At 47.5% G+C, this 20,480-nt stretch overlaps 1 protein-coding gene across 1 annotated transcript in view; it reads right to left on the bottom strand.

Moving 5' to 3' along the window:
- Nucleotides 1-437: 437 nt before the first annotated feature.
- The window catches only part of SIAH3 (siah E3 ubiquitin protein ligase family member 3), a 69,490-nt gene continuing 49,447 nt past the window's right edge, over nucleotides 438-20,480 (bottom strand). Inside the window, exon 2 of the mRNA XM_039254373.1 lies at nucleotides 438-1,284. Coding sequence (XP_039110304.1) covers nucleotides 631-1,284 — 654 coding nt within the window. The 3' untranslated portion in view covers nucleotides 438-630. The remainder of the gene's footprint in view (nucleotides 1,285-20,480) is intronic.

Raw genomic sequence — 20,480 nt, 5'->3', positions numbered from 1 at the left:
GACTCATGGCATGGTGGCACCTCCAGCCCCATTCCCTGGCCTTCAGAGGACAGCCCATCTCCTCATGGCCAGGCAGCTTAGCTCTGACCCTAAGGTTCCTGGGAAGGTGTCAGAGTTGTGTCTGATTGGTCTGGAATATAACTCAGAGCTGGGCAAGTCCCCTTCCCCAACCTGCTGTCTTCACACATTTCAGGGTTAGCTTGGTCTGAAATAGACTGAAAAGAGAAGGAAGAAATGATTTGGACACTAAATCTTTCAACCCCAACAGTCTGCTTTGTGGTCTTGGTGGCTTTCACTTCTGGGGAAGCAGTGGAGAAGGGACTTGGGGATGGCAGGAAATAACCATTCTGGTCAAATTGGATTAAAAATGCTCTAGAAAACTATAGCGACAAATCATGACAAACATCATACCAAGATCTTGAATCACAGGATGTTTACGTACTAAAATGCCCATGATAGACAAATACTAAATACCACAAAGTACCTGAGACAAAAAAAAAGGAGGGAAGAAAGGAAAGAGGGAGAAGAATAAAAAGGAGCCTGGAGTCCCAGCAACCGGTGATCCCAGGGTCACAGGCAGAGTGTCTTGGTGGAGGGTGGCTGTAAGTGAATGTCCGGTGGCCTCTGGCTTCACATCTCCGCTTCTGCGGAGCAGACCTCCGCGGCAGTGATGGCGATCCCGATGGCGAGGCTACCATTGTCGGAGAAGAGCTGGGCCAGCGAGGTGTTGAGGACGAGGCAGTCCCCATCAGTGATCACTGAGTCCACACATTCGAGAACTGAGCGAGGGGTGGCCTCCCACTTGAGACGCCGGTGGTTTCTGTTGAGCTCCAGGCGGTAGGTGAAGCAGTCGGCCTGGGTGGGGGTCCCAATTAGCATCATGGTGGCAAAGAACTGGGGGTGCCCTTTGTGCCTTTCCTGTTTCCTGAGCACCAGCAGGAAGTGGTGGCCGAGGCAGGAGTGCATGATGATCCAGTCGGCGGGGGCGGGGAGGTGCATGTCCGTGGCCAGGAAGACTATCTCGGCTCCCTGAAGGATGTCAACCCTATGCATCTGCCGCAGGTGGGGCACCACCACCTCCAGGTGGCCTTCCCACTGGCAGGAGAACAAGGGGCACATGCAGGGTGTCACCTGCGTGGCGTGCAGCCCTGCCTCCTGGTGGTGGAGGTGGTGGGGGTGGGCGTGGTGGCGGACGTGGTGGTGGGGGCGGTGGTGGCGGTGGTGGTGGGGGAAGCTGCCTTGCTCTGGTGTGCTCTGAGTGACAGTGCGTCGGCTGGACACATACTGTGGGAGAGAGAGGACAGTGTTAGTGGCTGAGATCAGTCTCTCAGCCTGACTGAGACTACCCAGGTGTGCCAAGAGTTAATATAGGGCTCCCCGTGCATGTGGAGAAAGCCTTATTTCTTAAAAAACAATGGGGGGGGGGCCACCTGGGTGGCTCAGTTGGTTAGGCACCTGACTCTTGATTTCGGCTCATGATCTCATGGTTTATGAGTTTGAGCCCCACATCGGGCTCACTGTGCAGAGCCCACTTGGGATTCCCTCTTTCCCTCTCTGCGTGCCTTCGCTGCTCCCATGAGCACATCATGTGTGCTCTCTCTCAAAACAAATAAACATTAAAACAAAAACAACAACAAGAAGGATATGAGGGGAAGCTGCCAGACTGTTTTCCAAAGTGGCAGCACCGTTTTATATTCTCATCAGCCGTGTAAGAGGATTCTAGTTTCTCCACGTCCTTGCCAACACTTGTTATTATCCGAGTTGACAGATGCTTTAATGAGACACAACTAAATTGTTTCAAAGGTCTTGCCAGATTTAGATTCTGAGACTGTTAAGTCTTCTCCATGTCACGTCATTTTGGTATAGAATCTAAATTTTCCCAATTAAACATAGAAGCTCCCACAAAAAATTTCTTTCACAAAAAGAGATTTTCCAAATCTAATAGGATATTAAAATTAAAAACTAAAAAATTGAGGTAGGTGCCTTGGGTGGATGAGATTCTGAAAATTCAGTCCTAAGAGACAATATTTATGTCTTTCTGATTCTTTAATAAGATACTGAAACAAATAGGCAATTTCCCCTTCAACATGCATTATTATGATCATTAGTCATAAAGACAAAACCTGGGTTTTTTTTTTTTTTGCTTTTTTAATACTGCTAATATTTTTGTGCAGGCATCAGAAGTGAATGGAATTCCTCCCCTCCCTTATATTATTATTATTTTTTGTTTATTTTGAGAGAGAGAGAGAGAGAGAGAGAGAGAGAGAGAGGGAGAGACAGAGACTCCCAAGCAGGCTCCTCACTGTCAGCGCAGAGCCCGCCATCGGGCTCAAACTCGCAAACTGTGAGATCATGACCCGAGCTGAGACCAAGAGCCGGCTGCTTAACCCACTGAGCCGCCCAGGCGCCCCCATTGCTTGTCCTTTTAGAACATTTCAGGAAGTGCCTATTTGTCCTTCCAATGCTGCCAGGGGTCGTGCCATCTTGGGTGCCCTTCCCCTGGGTGCTAGGTGAGATGCAGAACCGGTAATGTGAAATTGAGCCACCGTTCCCAGGGAGGGAGCTTCACCTGCTCCGGGGACTCCCCCTCCCCCCACCCCCCCAGCAGGCACACTTCTGCCCAGTTCCAGGCTCACTGCTCCAGAGCAGCTCCCCAGGGGCTCAGCGCGAGGTAGCCACCCCCCTGAGACTCTCCCGAGCCTTTGTTCCCCATGGCAGGGTGTCCTCAAAGTCCCCCAGAGCCCCAGGAGCTGGGAGGGCACCTTCCGATCAGGTATCAGTAAACACTTATTGACTGTCTTCTCTGGCGGGACCACGAGGGTGCTAGAGGGGACGGCTGGGAGCAAGACGAACCGTGTCTCCGGCTGTGGGTGGCACAGACCTTGGCGTGCGCCTCGTTGACTGTTACTTTCGCAAGGGTCCTCCCTGTGACATGAGGACTACGGGTCATCTCTTTCAGCTGAAGAAACAGGCTTCCGTTGTAACGTGCCCAAGGTCGCAAAGCTTGTATGTGAAAGAGGGGGATCTGTTTTGACAGCTCCCGACTCAGAACAGGTCGGCCCTGTTCACCCCTCCCCCCTGGCTCCCTGGAGCTCTCCTCGCCTCCAGCTCCCCCTCCTCCACTCCTGGAACTCCAGCCTGGTTTCCTTGAATTAGCCTGCGGGCCCGGGGCTGTGCCGTGAAGCGGCACCTCGCAGCGCGCCCCACGGATGAGGCCATCACGGGCCGCCCGACTCTGGGCGGACCTCAGGCGCGGTGTCCCTTGTGCCCCAGCTCCCCAAACCCTAACAGGACTGCAGGTGCCTTTCGCCCCTTGCCGCCCCCTCTCATTTCCTTCCGCCCCCAACGTGGAGAGGGAGAGGGAGAGGGTGAAGGTCTGCCTTTCGCTGGCACCACTGTGGCTGCCGGAGTTCCCATCTCCGTGGGTGCAGAGGCTGGCTAACGGTGGAGGCCTGGCTGGCTTCCCTTTCTTTAGGGTATACCGCGCCCCCCTCCCCTGCGTACAGGCCCCCACGTGGGGTGCTGGTCACCCTGTGGCCCCGCGTCACACCAGATCTGCTCTGGAGCTGTTAGCCCCAGCCGTAGTTCCTGCGCCCTGCCCCGGGGCCGCAGCCGCCTGGGGCGCGAGCTACAGGGGCCTTCCCGTAGCTGCTGGCTGGAAGCGAGAGGGCAGCTTGCCATTGCCCATCCTGCACCCCTACCAGACCCGCGAGGGAGCCTGTGTTCCAGAATCCTGCTGGTGATGAGTCTGACTTCCCCTTTAGGGTTAAATATAGGCGGGGGACTGACCAGTACATAACCTCTACTAAGAATTAGGCACTGTGGAAAGTTGGTATTTTTTTTTTTACATAATGACTTCATTTAATTTTTCACGGAAAAGATAAATTCCTCTTTAAAAAAAAGTTAAAAAATTAAATCCGGCTGAGTTCCTACCTGCCTGCTGGTGGCATGTACCATTTAGTCACTGGGTGAGGCGGGGGGGTTTCCTCTCGTCCCTTGGGATTGAACAAAAGCTTGGGGCTCACACACTGTCAGCGACGTGCCAGGGTCCCCCCAGGTCTTTCCAGCAGGCTCAGGCCTGGCTGCGGAGCTCAAGAGGACCTGGTCTTGGCCTCTCATGGAAAGCCCCGAACGCTGTCCCCTCTCCCAGCCCCTGAGAAGCTCCTCTCTCTCACCTTGTCTTCACAACAATCACTAGAGAAACATATTGCGTTTGTCTTGCAGACGAAGAAACCTAGAGAGGTGGAGTTACTCGCCCAGGGTGATGTGGCTCCTAAGGGGTGCAGCTGGGAACAGAGCCCAGATCAGTCAAAGGTGACAGAGATCATAGACTGTGACGATCACAGGCTGGATGTCTGCAGTCTCTGGTCTCTTTCACTGTTGACTTGTCCAGCAGCCCTGACTAAGTCCGTTTCCCGATCAACAAAATATTTCTCTCCAAGGGTTGTTTGGGGATCAAAGGAAATAATGCTTGTGAGACAGCTTTAATAACTACGGCAAGTATTACATCAAGATGGCATTTCCCTTCAGATGTGGATCTGGGTGATTACTTCTGGTGGCCTTCTGCTTCAGCCCATGCCTGCCTGTGTCTGTCCTGGTCAGATGACCTTTGCACTTGGGCAGTGCCCTGGACTGAGCACAGGCCAACGTAAGGGCCTGGAAACCCCAATATCATACTTGGCCTGGGGCCTCCTGGCCCAGTGTGGACCCAGGACGACAGAACATCCTGAAATCCCGTCTCAGAAATGGGCATCTGGGCTGGTTATTTTCCACATGCCCTTCTCCAGATCTATTTTCCATTTTCTACATCCTGTCTGTGCAGGTGATATCAGAGAGATGAAATCAGAGTAGGGAGGGAGTGGGAAAGAAGTACCTTGGCTTTCCTTTCTTCCCTTCCTCCCAGCTCGTAGCCAGTGCCTTCCATTGGCTAAACCCAATCAGAGGAGGAGAGCCCAGAGATGCACTCAACAAGGGCCAGTTCTCTTTGAAAGTAGTGCTGCGGGAGACGCTGAGACGCACAGGTGAAGAGGGAGTATTCACTGTATGCAGAAACCTCCATTCCCTCCTCTGTGCTATTTGCTGATCTGACCAGGGTGGGCCTCTGAGGCTGAAATTTGACTAGGCTGATGGAAGGAGTTAGGAGGGGAGATAAATACATGCCCATAAATCATTTAGCCATTTGACAAAAATATATGCAGTTCCTCATATGTGCAAGGGGCTGAGAATCCCCAACGGGGTAAGCCCCCTGTTCCTGCCTCAGTAGCTCACTAGGAGTGTGGATAATATAGAAGGCAAAACTGCAGGATGCAGTGGGGGCTCTGAGTACAAAGTAGGGGAGGACGCTGTTCTGGTCAATGCGAAGTGACATTTACACCGAGCAAGGCATGAAGACTGAATGCTCTAACAGCATGGGTCAAAGGTTTGCTGATGGGGCAAATAGCAGAAACGACAAGTCCATGTGGTTGGTGGATGGAGGTCCTGGTAGAGACGGAGAAGAGGCAGCCCTGGTGCTGGAGAACAGCCAGAGGCAGCAAGATGCCACCAGTGCTCAGGGGAGGTCATTAAGGGGCCCGAAAGACACAGCTTCGTGCGTTAGAGCACTCCTGTGTGCTCAGGATGGGGCCGGTGGCAAGTCCCCACGCTTGTCCTACCGGAAGACCTTAGCAATGGCCATTCCACCCAGAGTCTCTGTGGCTTCCTTTGGCCTCGTCATGCACCAGCCTTTTCATTTTTTAATTGCTGCTGGGTGGCAAAGCCCTGGGCATAATCTAAAGCCACTGAAGTGAATGACTATGCAAATAGAGCAGGACACTATCAACTGAAGGAGCCCGGGCCCCAAGAAGGCTCTAAGAATAAACCCAGCCGTAATTCTTCACTTCTTCCTGCTCCATTTTCTGATGCAAAATACGTTTCATTTAAACGATGGGTGAGTGAGGTCACAGGGCTTCTGGCAGGGAGAAAGGATTCTTTTAATTGGCAAAATGCTAATCGTTTTGGAAAATGAATTCTAATCTTTCCATCTAATATAGTGGATGTGTGAGTAATTACTTTCCTTCCCTAAACTGTTAATGCAACATTAGTGATTACGCTAATTAAAACTAATGAACTCTTACAGGCTGATAAACTCCTCAGTCAGTCAGCGAATGCCTTCCTCCCATTGGCTGTATTTAACTTCCCATTTGGAAGAGAGATCTTGAATTAACCTTTAGAATAATGTGCAGAATTGGGTTTAGAAGTGTTGGGCTTTATGGACTGGGTATAATTCTTTCCCCAAGCATTAGTGAGACCATTTCCACTGAGGGTGTAATTGAATTTAAAAAAACGCCTTCCTTAATTTGATAAGCCACACTCCTATGGTTGGTAATGGCTCTCTCTCCAAACCCTGGCCTCCAAAGAGGAAAACTGCCCCTGGAAAATCTCATGACCCCCTCTGCTCTCTGTGGCCAGCAAGCCCTGCTATTGTATATCAGCTGAGGGAGGGTTTGCACCCAATTTCAAATGACAGGCATTTGAGTTTGCTCATGCACACTTTCATTTGTGAGAGTGACTTAAGGGAACAGGGTGGAAAGGCACCACGCTCATTGGTGTGTTTCACATCCAGGACTGAAGAGCAGGTGGGGGAGGGGCTAAAATTTCAGGGTAGGTATCAGAGTGTTGGGATAAGGTCAAGGCCTGCACCAAGTTTGTAATCAGGTCTGCTAAGAAGAGGGAATAATTGTTAACTACCCCTAGGCCCCACTCTGTAGTGCTTAAAAATTCTCACTGTTTCTGGGAGGGACAGTCAAGGCTGAAGGCTGAGTGTTGCCTATTCTATTTTCCTGAAGAGCCCTGGCTCTTCACCTCTTTTCATCAAAACCTAGCATGACTGTAGACATGCACACAAAATCCAGGAGGACTCTGGAATGCCTTCCAAACGGTTAAAAAAATAAGTTAAGCTGAGAGCAGAAAATAACAGTGGGCTTTTATCACCTGGGATAGAACATCTTCATTAGAAAATGTGTCCCATGCTCCATTTTCCCCCAGTCTTAGTTATACTTGGTAGGCAGATGAAAGATATCTTCCTGTGGACAGCATGATAATGTCTGTAATTTTCTTTAAAATATTTTAGTGGAGGGAAGGTGATATAAATGTATACCTTTTTAACCAACACTTGTAGGGGCTATCAGTTCCCTAGTCAGGAACTCACACTTTGAGGTGATCATCCAACATTTTATCAGGAAGGCCACTCTCCAGAGATAACAACTTCAATTGCCTCAATTAGTATCCATATTTCTGATCTACACCAGATGCTACTAATTAACATTTCGCAGAGGTTTTCATTGGTGAAATTAGTAGTTAGTTCATCAGAATAATGAAGGCTAGAAATGGACTTGCCTGGATGAAATTTGTGGTTTTCAAGCCATGAAGATTGGTTTAAATACTTCAGAGAGATTCTTCACTTCAGGGATGGGCCCAGGAGCTATTCCCTAAATATTTCTGTATCTGACCACTGAGTCAAGGACTGTCTCTAAGAGTATCTGATTCTTGCCTCTGTTATATCACTGTATACACAGTTTCTTTACTGATGATCAAAATTATGTAAATTGAGCAAAGAGATATTGGTTAGCAGACACACAGAAGGCTTGGGTCTTGGGATAGGTATGCCATTAACTAATTAGAAAAGTGGAAAATGAAAATGAAAGTTTTGGTGAACAAAACTTTTTAAGAACCAAAGTCCATGGGCAAAGAGCAATGAGAGGGGTCCATACAGGTGTCTATACACACAACAGTCCTATGATTTCAAAAGCCTCTTGACCAACCTGGTTGTCGTATACATACAGTACAGTCTCACTCTGTGAGGAGTGGGGAAGGAATATATGGGTGACATTTTGAAAACAAAACATATGACCCAGACCGTGAGCTCCTAGGGCCCTTCTTTAGTTCCTAGGTTCTGGCCCTTGGCTGCCCAGGGTTGGTTGACTTATATCTAGTTTCCTGCTTTTTGAGAGCCTTCAGGGTGGGGACTTATTGTTCATGTGTCCTCACTGCTCACATGGTGCCTGGCTTGATACATAGTTGTAACACCCATTGCGGCGTTCATGACAGCCTCACATATGAGGATCATGTCTGTTCTTGTCCTTTATATCAGTTACGTGTCTCAGCCACAGGTCCAGCTCGTGTTGTCTGTTTGAGAGCAGTGAGCCTCTGTGAGATGGATGCTGCCTCTCTCTCTGCCCTGTGGAGTCAAGCGGCGATTAAGACCTGTCCAGCTCACACTGAAGATCACTAGCTCATGGTCTTCTCTCCTCAATTAGGGTGGAAGTCATTGAGGGCAGGGGCCGCATTTAGTTTGCTCAGTGCCTAGCCCAGTGATGGGTGAATCCAGCACTTGGAAGTATCTGGCATCTAAGTAAACTCTCCATCAATTTTTGTTGCTTGAGGAAATGAATCATGAATGATTTATAAATGGAACCCTGTTCTGGACCATATTCATGGAAAGGCTGTTTTCAGGTGGAGGCTCTGACCTGTACCTTTTATTGCCAGCTGTTACATTCTCAGGATTATGTAGGGGTGTGTATGTCCATGTGCGTCCACAGCTGTGGGCATATCAGGAAGGTCTCCTGAAAGCTCCTTTGCCAGAACCCAGCAGTGATGGGACACAGAGTATGTGCTGGGCTCTGACCAGGAGGAGGGCCCTGAAATGTGCTCAGCTGCCATTATAGGATATAAAATAAAAGCTTTGAAGAACCAACTTTTCATGTCAGAGGGGGACTTTATTTGCTTTTACTTTTTTACAGAGATTACTCTAAGCCTCAGACATTCCTTTTATTAATAGGAGATTGCTTTTTACAAGTTGTTTGGGAAGGACAGTCTGCTCGATCAACCCAGGAAATCTGTCCACTTGCTAGACTGATCTAGACCCACTTTCCCCTCCCATACCTCGGCAACACCACTGACCTAACAAAAGGCTGAATGCACCCATAACCCCTCCAGTTATACCCCTCTTCTTGAGATGAGGCACTGATGGGTTGTGCCTGCCTGCCCAGAGCCCTTGAACTGGCCCTTGGAGACCACACTCCAGATATCGGAGATTCTGTGTTCCCTACCCAGTGGCTCTAAGTCAATGTCCTGTAGCTATTCTATTTCTGGGACCCAACATCCAGAAGGTGGACTGTTAGACATGAGATATGGCCCATGGGTGACTCTTTAGGGAGGATATGCACAGAGCTTGGATGTGTGGCCTCTAGGGGTTCATTTCCCTTTGCTTGAGACCTATCACAGTGGCAGACTAAGCCTCACTAGGAAGAAAGCAAGACGGGCCATTGCAGATCACTCTGAAGGGGGCATTGTTTTTTTTTTTTTTTTGCACTTATTCTGGTTTATTTTTTTATTTATTTATTTTACAAATAGTTTATTGTCAAGTTGGTTTCCATATAACACCCAGTGCTCATCCCCACAAGTGCCCTCCTCCATGCCCATCCCCCCCCCCCCCCCCCCCCCCCATCAGTCCTCAGTTTGTTCTCAGCATTCAAGAGTCTCCCATGGTTTGCCTCTCTCCCTTTCCCCCACCATTTCCCCCCTTTTTTCTCCCACACAGTCCTCCGCTAATTTCCTCCCAGTCCTCTTATACGTGCAAACATATGATATTTGTCTGAAGGGGGCATTGTTAAAGGGGGAGGGTAGAACATATTTTAAGAGTCTCTTACCTAGATTTGTATTTGTAAGTGTGTGGACCTCCATTTGCACTTTGGCCTTGAGCCCTGCAAATGTTAGGGGCAGGCCTGCAGTCACACCACGTGTCAGAAGAGTGCTGCTCTATCTTCATTTACTCGCTGACTCTGCCTTTCATCTGCAAGATTTTGAGCCTGCTAATGAGTATTATAAATCTTGCAGATGAAAGACTTTTTCTTAAAAGCAACTTTTTGTGTAGTCACGTTTTCATATCTGCATTTGGCAAGTGAAACCCGGTGCCTGGGTGAGCAGTTTAAAGGTTAAAAATAAATTAATCGAAGCCCCATGAATAGGAGCATCTCCTTAGGAGGAAGGAAGGAGTGACTCGAGGGAGGGGTATCCAGCCTGCTGGGGGCACCACTTCAACCAGTCTGCACAAGCTCAGGCAGGGCAACAGTGCTGCTCACAGCATGGATGGGTACGGTGGGAGCCAGTGCCGGAACCTTGCTGAAAATGGCTACATACACACATGCAAACTTCAGTAGCTGTGAGGGGGCAGAGATGTGTCCTGGGTGTCCTGAGCCCTTCCGATGGCCAGGCTGCTCCAAGGCCATATGCCAGTCACGTTCATCTGTTTTGTTTTTAAGACATCATGGCCAGGAACTGCACAAATTCAGCCTTCTCTGCCAGGGCTCTGTACCTTCCTCATCCCTTTCCCTATGGTACCCTTTGGCCTGGCTAAGTTGTATTCCTCCTTAATGTGTCCCATGCTCTGAATAGGTTGGGCTGTTGGTTGCGTGCTTCCTTTATAATACACAACAGGCTTATTCAAGGTCCAGGTTTCCTGCTAGACCATGATGTGAGCTCCAGGTAGGGGAGCATTACATCTGTTTTAACCCTGCTGTATCCCCAGTGACAATAGTGCTTGGAATGTGGTAGGTCCCCAAGAAATATTTTTGGAGAAGATGAATGAATGACCTCTCCCTATTAACCTGTTATTCTAAGACAGTCTAACTACTTTTGACCATCTGGCTGCTACTACCCTAGGGCAAGTCACCCTCATCACCTCTCTGGGTTCCTGTGGGAGTGTCCTGACTAGTTGTAGTGAGTTGAAAGGTAGATCTGAAAAAATATGTCTACCTCCTAACTTTTTTTTTTTTTTTAATTTCTAGGAGAGAGAGAGAGAGAGCGTGAGCAGGGGAGGGTCAGAGAGAGAGGGAGTCACAGACTGAAACAGGCTCCAGGCTCTGAGCTGGCAGTCAGCACAGAGCCCGACGCGGGGCCCGAACCCACGAACCGTGAGATCATGACCTAAGCGAAAGTCGGACGCTTAACCGACTAAGCCACCCAGACGCCCCGACAAGTTTCTTTTAAAGATAGGTTAATATGAAGAAAAGGTTGTCATTTGTTTATTTAAAGTCCTTCNAGGCTCCAGGCTCTGAGCTGGCAGTCAGCACAGAGCCCAATGCGGGGCTCGAACCCACGAACCGCGAGATCATGACCTAAGCGAAAGTCGGACGCTTAACCGACTAAGCCACCCAGGCGCCCCTACCTCCTAACTTTTGAAACCTAGGAATGTGACTTTATCTGAGAAAAAGGGTCTTTGCAGATGTAAATAAGTTAAGGATCTTGAGATGAAATCATCCTGGATTAACTGGACAGGCCCTCAATCTAATGACAAGTATCCTTAGAAGAGATGGAAGAGAAGACACAGGCAGAAGAGAAAGCCACAGAGGAGAAGACCATGTAAAGATCAAGGAAGAATTTGGAAGATGCGGCCACCAGCCACGGAATGTGTGGAGCCAGCAAACCAGAAGAAGCGATGAAGCTCCTCTCCTAGAGCCTTCAGAGGGGAAATGACCAGATCATTTCACACAAAAGACCAAAACACCTTCATTTCAGAAATTTGGCCTCCAGAACTGTGTGAGAATAAATTTCTGTTATTTTGAGTCAGTGGTAATTGTACGGTAGCCCTGGGAAGCGAATACATGAGTCTCCCTGTGTCCATTCTTGCCTCATACAGACTGTAATTTTTCTCACTAAGTATTTTAATGGGTTTCCATCACACTCTGAATAAAGCCAGAGATCCCCATCCTGGCTGTCAACAGCTGACACGCTTTGGCTCCCAGCTACCTCTCTGGCCTCACCCTTCCCTCATCCATATCCTCCCTGCTCCCTTTGCTGTAAACAAGTTACCACTTTCTGTGCTTTAAACATGATGTCTACACCTGCCATAGGGTCTGTGCATTATCTCTTTGCTTAAACTCTATCGGATACCCATGTTGGGTCTCTTTCCCACTTCATTTGTAGCTCTGCCCTGCAAATACCTTCACTCTGAGGTTGCCTTCACTTACCTTCACTTAGAAAAAACCCCTCCTCAACCCTAATACCCAGATTTATTTTACTCCATGGAGTTCATCAGCACTATAGACTATGATGTACATATGGTAAGGTCATAATATCTACGCATGTGCACTGCACTGTGTCTTCTCTGCTGCCATGTAAGTTTCTTGGGACTGGGAGCTGGGCTATCCTGGAAAACTACTTTATCTCTAGAACATTATCTAGTACCTAAAAGTGAACAGTGATTTTTTTTTTTTTTTCCAAATGAGACTAATTTTCTCTTGGTGTTAAGCTCTTCCATCTCAGAGGACCTGAGTACAGTGTACTCAGGTCATTAGAATGTTGATGTAACTGTCCCCATTCCTGTTACCTTACCCCGGTCTCCCTATCAGAGTTTTGGGCAGCTGTGACTTGCTGGATTTCTCCTGGCCTGTGACTACTGAAACCATGGAACTTCTTATGTCTGTAGGGAACTAGGGAGGGAACAGAGAGAAGCGTTTGTTCATATGTGTGCATGTGTGTGTGTGTGCGTGTGTGTGTGTCCCTGATCCCTGCATCAGTAGTATCTTTGAACTATTGATTTGAGATTCAGAGTAAGACGTAGCAGCAGCATTCCTGAGCTCACTCTAACTTTCCAGGTCGACCCATGTTTAGAGTCAGGCCTAGCTTACTGTGTATAATAATAGGCCTGTCTTCTAGGACTTTCTGGCCCGTCAATCCTGGCTCCCAGTCTCCAGATTTCCCACCACTGGTGAATGCATGCCTGCACACCGTACTCCTCAAAGGCTTTTAGGCCCATCTTGGCGAGGCTGTGAGGGAAGCAGAGGTTCTCTGTGTGTGCCTGGGACCCCGAATTGGAATTCTGGTTGGAAAGACTTGCCTCTTTCCTGGACGATTAAGACTGGGAACTGCTTCACTGTCAGAGAACACTGTCTACACACAGGCATGGATGTGGCCTATAGCCCTTCCGGGATGATTATCAACTCGCATTCATATGCTAATACCAGAAATGCACAAATCTAGAGCAGAGGACCAGGTCATTTCACACAAAAGACCATCTTTTGACAGCAGGCTAAATTACCCAATAATGATGGTTAGCAAATTAGGCCTTCCTACATAAGCTTGTCCTTAAAATAGGAAGCGTGTCACATGATCAAGAGTAGATGGAAAGATGGTGCTACAGAGTAGAAAGAAAACATATTTGAAGTCTGACAAACTTGGAAATGAATCCTGGCTTTGCTATTAAAAACTGTGAGACTGTGGACTCATTAATTAACCTCCCCGTACTTCAGTTTCTTTATAAGAAGGGAATTATAATGTCAGAGGGTTGAAGTGAGGACTGAATGAGATACAAAGTACATTGTATAGTATCTGGCCCCGAGTAAGAAGATGCTGTTACCTAAATTATCATTGTGTTCACTACTATTATCTTTATTGTCGACTGGCTAGTTGATGGAGATGTGAGCTAAGGAAATCCATCCTGCATAATTTCTAGGCTCAAGCTGAGTTAGATGAAATCGTAAAAATCTAAATCTCCCTTAGAGCTCCCTGACAATTCTCACCCAAGACCAATGTTTTCTCTAGCAAAAGCCTTTTACTATTTCCATCTCATCACTGGCCAACGGATGCTGGTTGCAACGCAGAGAGTATGTAGAGAGTCTAGCTTAATGCTTGCAGTGTAGGTGGTCCTCAGTTAATGTTTACTGTCACCTTCATCATCATCGTCACCGACTAGCATTTTGGTCAGTGCAAGGCTGCTACAAAGTTTAGGCAATCCTATGAGCAGGTCTGGCCCTTGGCCCTCCCACCTGCCCATCCCTCTTTGCTCCACTGAGGGTCTCTCTTTGAGGCCCGTCACCGTGCTGGCATCACCTGAACAGCACTGCATAGGTCGTGCTTCCCTTGAGACCAGCTCTCCCTGCTCCGGAGCCGTCTCATACTTTCTACATCTTTAAAGCATGTCGCTTGAGGGAAGTTTGCTCTGTGTCTCTTTCTGCTTCCCCAGAGCCTCCAATCCACACTGCCCATGGCAGTGATATTCATGATGATTTGCACCATCATTATAACTCCTAAGCAGCCCTGCTGTGTGAAAGAGTCCCTGAAAACACAAAGGTATGGCCATACCAGGATGGCTTAAATGAAACAGATCAACAGTACCAAGTGCTGGCAAGGATGTGAAGCAACTCATACCCTCTTGATGGGAGTGTAAATTGATACAATCACTTTGGGAATTTTTTTTTTTTTTTTTTGGCAGTATCTGTTGAAGCTAAATATATGCCAGCCCCTTCGACTCAGCAATCCCACACCTGGGCATACACTTGTGGGGAAACAATTCTTCATTGATCTCTTCCATTTTTGCACATCTTGTAAGCATGGCACTGAATGTCCTTTATTCCAGACTCTGTTTTCAAGGATGTTTTTATAGTGAACAACCTTGAAATATAGATTTAGTGATTCTTTGGAGCAAAGTACGAGTTAGCTTATAGCCTTGGGACACAGATACCATATCTTCTGTCAGGATTGAGGGCAGGCATGCTTACTGTACATGTTAAGAGATTTGGGTTCCCTAAGCTTTTGTAATAATGCAACATACTGTGTGTGTACAGACATCATCTGGCCCTGTCTGCATAACCCTGTGGGAATTGAGTTTTAAGGAACTGGTGCAAAAATGCGAATGTCCTGGCTGCTGCTGTCGCTGTGGCTAAGAAGCTGCCCTTCATCTCTGACCCAGGAGTCTCATGTCTTCCACTGGCATTTATGAAACTGGGGCAGCCTACTTTGTGAGCCTATAAGTAGAGTAAAATGTCAGACCCTTTATGGTTAATATTCAATACCTGACAGAAATGAGCATTCTTACACATGAATATTTATAGAAGGATTAATCCATAGTAGCCCCAAATCTACTAAGCACCTAAATGTCCTTTAAATGGCTACATTATGGTAAATTCATACAATGGAATGCTACACAGCTGTAACAAGAGCGTGAATTCCTGCTGCACACAGCAACAGGGATAAACTTCAAAAATAAGTTGAATAAAGTCGCAGAAGAGTGCATGCTTAATAATTCTATTTGTATCAAGTTCAAAAACATGCAAAACTATGGTGACAGAGGCTTGAATGGTGGTTATCTTTGTATGGGGACATATTGACTGGGAACGGATGTGTGGGACACTTTCTTGGGCTGGATATATTTTAACTCTTGATCTAGGTGGTGGTTCTATGGAGACACACATACCCATATAAATCCATCAATATATTGCTAAAGGTTTGTGCACTTCACCGCATACTATACGTGAGCAAACGAACAAAAGAAAGAAGGGAGTGGCATATGTGGCCATTGTCTCCAGGTCACTGTTAAATGGGCACATCGTACAAAACCTAAGGAAGAACTCTAGAAGGTGTTTTCTTTCATTTTTCCAGGTGCTCACTTGACGCATGGATTGATCTGGTTGCCTGTGATGCTAATACCGAGGGGACTGGAGGTTGGGGATGGGAGTCACAGCCGGGACAGGCCCTGGACTTAGCAGGTGGGCTTGTGGCTAACACTCCCAGGGCGATGCAGGGCCCGGAACCCAGGAGGAAAGGTGGTTGAAGGTATTCACAGTCATGCCTGGGATGGTGCAGGCCCAGCCCTTTGGTTGTAGGGGCAGAAGGCTTCTCTCTGAGACTAGATTAAGGGCTGAGAACTGAAACTAGTACCGCAGCATGTCAGTGGGGTAGCCGAGGCTAACTGCTGGGAATACAGACTCCCTCCCTCTCTGCCGTGTGGCTCTCCTCACTCCAGTCGAGGACCAGCACCACCACTGTGGAAAGCGGCTGACAGCTCTGAGTAAATCCCCATAAGCGAGGTGGGGCAGGTGTTTTATTGACTCTAAAGCTTTCCCAGTAGCTGGGTACATATTTAATAAAAATCTTAGGCTTCGGGGGAAGACATGGGAAGGCAGAAGGGAAAATAGCTGCCCCCTGGGCTTGGGAGGTTAGCAGTCTGGCCAGTCCCTAATAACTCATTCATCCAATATTCATCTTTGAGTTATTACAGTCACCGTGTGTCTCTAAGGAACAAGTTTATTAGTGTCCACTAAGATAATTAGCCCAATGTACTTCAAGGCAACTGACATTGTTCCCATAAGTGCATTTCTTTCCAGAATTCTCCATGGCTGCCTTTCAACGTCGGGCCTGTTGTGCTCACTTTTCCCCCAAATTCCCCTTTGGAGGGTGTTCACTTTCTACCATCATCCCAGGCAGGCTCTCCAGCTGTCCCCAGGGGCAGGAGACTGAGGCCCCATCTGCGGGCTAGGATTCCCGCAGTCTGTACAGCGCCTGCCACTTGGGTTACTTCTAGGATCACCCCAGGGGCTGGGCTTGCCTTCTATCTGTCTGCTTTTCCCCCTGCCCTAGGGGAATGTTGTAGAAGGGAAGGCACACGCAGAGCTCTGAGTGATCCAAAGCACCTGCTCTTGTGCCCTGCACATGTATAAATCCCAGAACGACTCTTGTAGTTTCACAAACTGCAAAACTCCTTTCACAGCAGGCTAGACTGGTGCACCTCAAACACTGCAGTGTGCACACCAGCCCCCTGGGCATCCTATGCTAGCGCAGACCCTGATTCAGCAGGTCTGGGCTGCAATTCTGAATTCCTAACCAGCCTGCATGTCAAGCTGCTGGGGTACAGACTACACTCGGGGGAGGAGGAGCCAGACCCGCTCTGCCCCGCCCACTTACAGCCTGCAGGCCATGCCTTTTGGGATCAGATAGACATTCTTAATGAGCTCAGACATTCCTCTTAACTCTTGTTCTTTAACAACCTCTAATCCTTGCAGGTTCCAGAGTACCTTCGTAACATAGGCAGTAGGGCTGCCTGATTTCACAAGACACTGTTTAATTTGTCAGTCCTCAGAGTCCCCATGCACAGAGGAGACACAGACTGACTTCACAGGAGGGGAAGGAAGGAAGGAAGCAAAATTTTAAGCACATAATGGGAAAGTGGTTTATCTTTTTTCTTTTGACTGTATTTAAAGTCATTCTTTCAGAGGGTTTAGCTTTAATTCATAAATTCTTTATTTTTGATGGCTGCCGGAAATTTCCTACTATTTAGTTGAATTGAGTTTTCAGGTTCAGAAGTTAGAAGCCGCTTCCTCCTCTTAGTTTTAAGTAGTAATACACAAACATCACCCTCTTCTTCAACAGCATCCATTGAGTCCCACACTGTTCTGCTGTTACATAGTGAATTCACTCAGTCATTCTCTCATTCATTCATTCATTCATTTAACAAATATATATTGAGCAGCAACTATGTGCTGTGGGGGTTGCTGAGGAGAAAATGGTGAACAAAGTGAACGTGGTCCCTATTGTCACAAAGCTGATTTTTCTAGTAAGGGCAGCAGGTGCGTTCAGGGGTTAGGAAGGGGTTTGTAGAGAATGATCAGGGCAGCATCCTGTCCAGTTTCTCACAGAGGGTTGAGTGCAAACTGCCCTGTTCTTTTTCACTTTCTCTTCTATTTTTAAAAAATGTTTACTTATTTATTTGGAGAGAGAGCGAGTATGCAAGCAGGGGATGGGCAGAGGGAGAAGAAGAGAAAATCCCACGCAGGCCTTTCACTGTCAGCACAGAGCCCAGTGTGGGCTGGATCTCACAACCCTGAGATCATGACCTGAGCTGAAATTAAGAGTCGGACACTTAACCGACTGAGCTATCCAGCTGCCCTTCATTTTCTCTTCTCTTAATGTCTAACCCAGTGGGAGGAGAGGGAAGGTAAGAGGGAAAAGAACAAGGCCTTGGACGGGAGGTGAGGAAGGACCTAGGATCTACTTTAAGAGCCAGGAAAGGGGTTGGTTTTTGTATAAATTACCTATAAAGGGAGGGGAGTTTGGGAGGACTTTATCTTCCTCCCCATCCCTTCCCCTATTCCACCACTGCCAAAAGATTCTTCCATGAATCCCATACTGGAGAATATTTCAGAAGGAAGATAAGTTGCTAATGGCATGAAAGCCTTCTTCCATAAAACACAGGGTGACAAGTTCTCAATCCTAGCCTTGTTAATGTACCAACCTCATGACAAGGAGCCAAAATGAGTGGAATTTTCCTTAAGTTCTCTGCATTACTAGAACTCGGTATTTGCACAGCACTCGATCTCAGCCAAGCACTTAACAGTAATTCCCTGGCTCACCTTCACAAGTCTTGATGAAGAAGCATCAGGATAAAACTTACATTTCCTCGTGTTGGCTAAGAAAGGGGGCAAGGCAGAGAGTATGTGTGATAGGGACAGGGCAGGGGCACATGGAAAGGAGGCTCGTGGAGAATGGAAATGTGGCCTCTGTCCTTCCACTTCTTATAAAACCAAGAGCAACTCTTTTCACCTTTCCAGGCCTTTGTTTTCATAACTGTACGAGAATTGGCCTTCCGTCCTGCAGGATACTGAGGAATGTGTTACAACGTGTCATAAACAGTGAAGTGCGTTTGGAAGGAGGTCATATTATGGATGCAAATCATGGAAGGGCATGGCCCAGATCCACAGCTGTCCTGGCTCCCGCCTGCTGAGGACCTGTGCTGAGTGCATCCCACGCATCACGTCATTTAATCATCCTCCGGGGTCGAGGGGGCGGACCCCACCATCACCAGCAGTTTGCAAACGAAGAAATGAGAGCACAGAAAAAGATAAGGGTCTTTCCTAAGACCTTGGGGTTAGCAGTAGTGGAACTAGGGTTTGATCCTGAGGAATCTGGCTTTTGAGCATGGGAACTGAGCCCTTCCCCCACGCCCCCGCCACGGACTTCCCACCCCCTCTCTGTGTGTGCGGCCAAAGCTTAATTATCTGCCTGAGGATTATCTGTAGCTTGTATTTCATTTCATTCTAAGCTGACTTTTCCTGCCATGCACTTCAGCTCATTAGTTAGCAAGGAAACTCGGGGACTTAGAACTAATCCTAATATTAAGTAAAGAGCAAAGCATAATTAGGAAGATAAATCTTCCAGGGGAAGAAATGTATGTAACAGATTCCAAAGTCAGGCATGGGTGATTTTTCCCATCTTCTAGATGATCTACACCACTGTTCTCTCTTTCTAGCAGATAACTATGGGATGATGATAGATTTTTTTAAACTTTTTTTTTTCTGATTAGAAGGGAATGTCTCATCACACAACTTTTAGAAAATTCTGTATAGCATGAAGAAGAGAAAACTTTTTTCAATGCCTTTTAAACACAAACACCTAAGTACTATGTGTAAATTCCTATAAGCTGCTTTTTCCACTTAATATCATATGGAAAAATAAATGTCAAAAATGTTGATTAACACCATCATTTTTATTGGCTCCATTTGGCCTTAGAGAACTCAAGGAGAACTCATATGGATGTGACATAATTGGTTTCATTCAGATCTGGCTACGAGAGACACGATTGCTGCAAACACCCCATCATTTACTAGTTCATTCATTCAGCAAACCTGCCAGATGTTGGGATGAAAAGAAAAATAAAATTCAGTGCAGATCCTTGAAGAGTTCACTGTCTCGTGTCAGAGACTCTGCATCAATGTTTTTGTCTGGCCCAATTTCATTGTCTTCTGCTGTCCCCTCCTCCCTTGTCTACACAGTCCAAGAAGTAGCTTTGTTGCTGGAAGCGGTCAGGCCTTATTTGCTAACCCTCCCCCACTTCCAGTCCCTTCCCTTTTTTGCCTCTGGGTTTAACAGTAGCATAAAACTAATTTATAGCTCTTGCCAGGAAGAGGACAAATTTTCATCTCAGCCCGTCATGCGAAAAGCACTAGAACAAATGAATAATTGTTGACCCGTGCTACCTATTAGAGATTGTGCTGGGGTCACCTCGTTTGTTGTTTTAACACATGAAATTAAGGGCCCTGGTGAGGGTTTCCACGGGGACTGAATCGGTAATGAGATAGAACATCGTCTTTGTGGGTGACCTCTCCCAGCGCCATGTTCATGGTGGAGAGGCGAATGGAGCCTCACCCCCTGACTATCTCCCTGTCCCCTGAGAAGGGCAGATTCTGCCTGTGTCCACTTTTGATTGTAGGTTCAGAGCCATTTTCTCCCAGGGTCCTTAACAATTAGCATATGCCTGTAGAGCAGTTAGAATATGCTGGATTCTGCGTGACGTGTTGAGGGGACATGGCCATTGACATTGCTGTTTTGGCCATCAGGGAGCTTGCCAACACCGGCCATACGTGAAGCCATATGGTTCTGCAGTAGAAGAGTTGATGGAGTGAAGCAGGCTGTGCTCTCTTCAATATCCAATGGCTTGAGTTGTAGGAAAAGGCTTGTGCAGGGGGTGACTCTTGAAATGGGCCAGAAACCATAGATGAGGACTGGGTGGTGGAAGGATGAGAGGAAAGTGCTCCTGGAGGATGGGGAATAGCTTGAGCATGGACGGGAACTAGTCTTTACCAACTGGTGAGGCCTCAGCAAAGGAACGAGAAATAAGGCTGGGCAGGAACAGTGCAGTCTGATTACTGAGAGCTTTGAAAGCAAGACCGAGG

Source organism: Hyaena hyaena, unplaced genomic scaffold, assembly GCF_003009895.1.
Source record: "Hyaena hyaena isolate Hyena2069 unplaced genomic scaffold, ASM300989v1 scaffold_483, whole genome shotgun sequence".
Lineage (NCBI taxonomy): Eukaryota > Metazoa > Chordata > Mammalia > Carnivora > Hyaenidae > Hyaena > Hyaena hyaena.
This window is presented reverse-complemented; position numbering and strand designations above follow the sequence as displayed.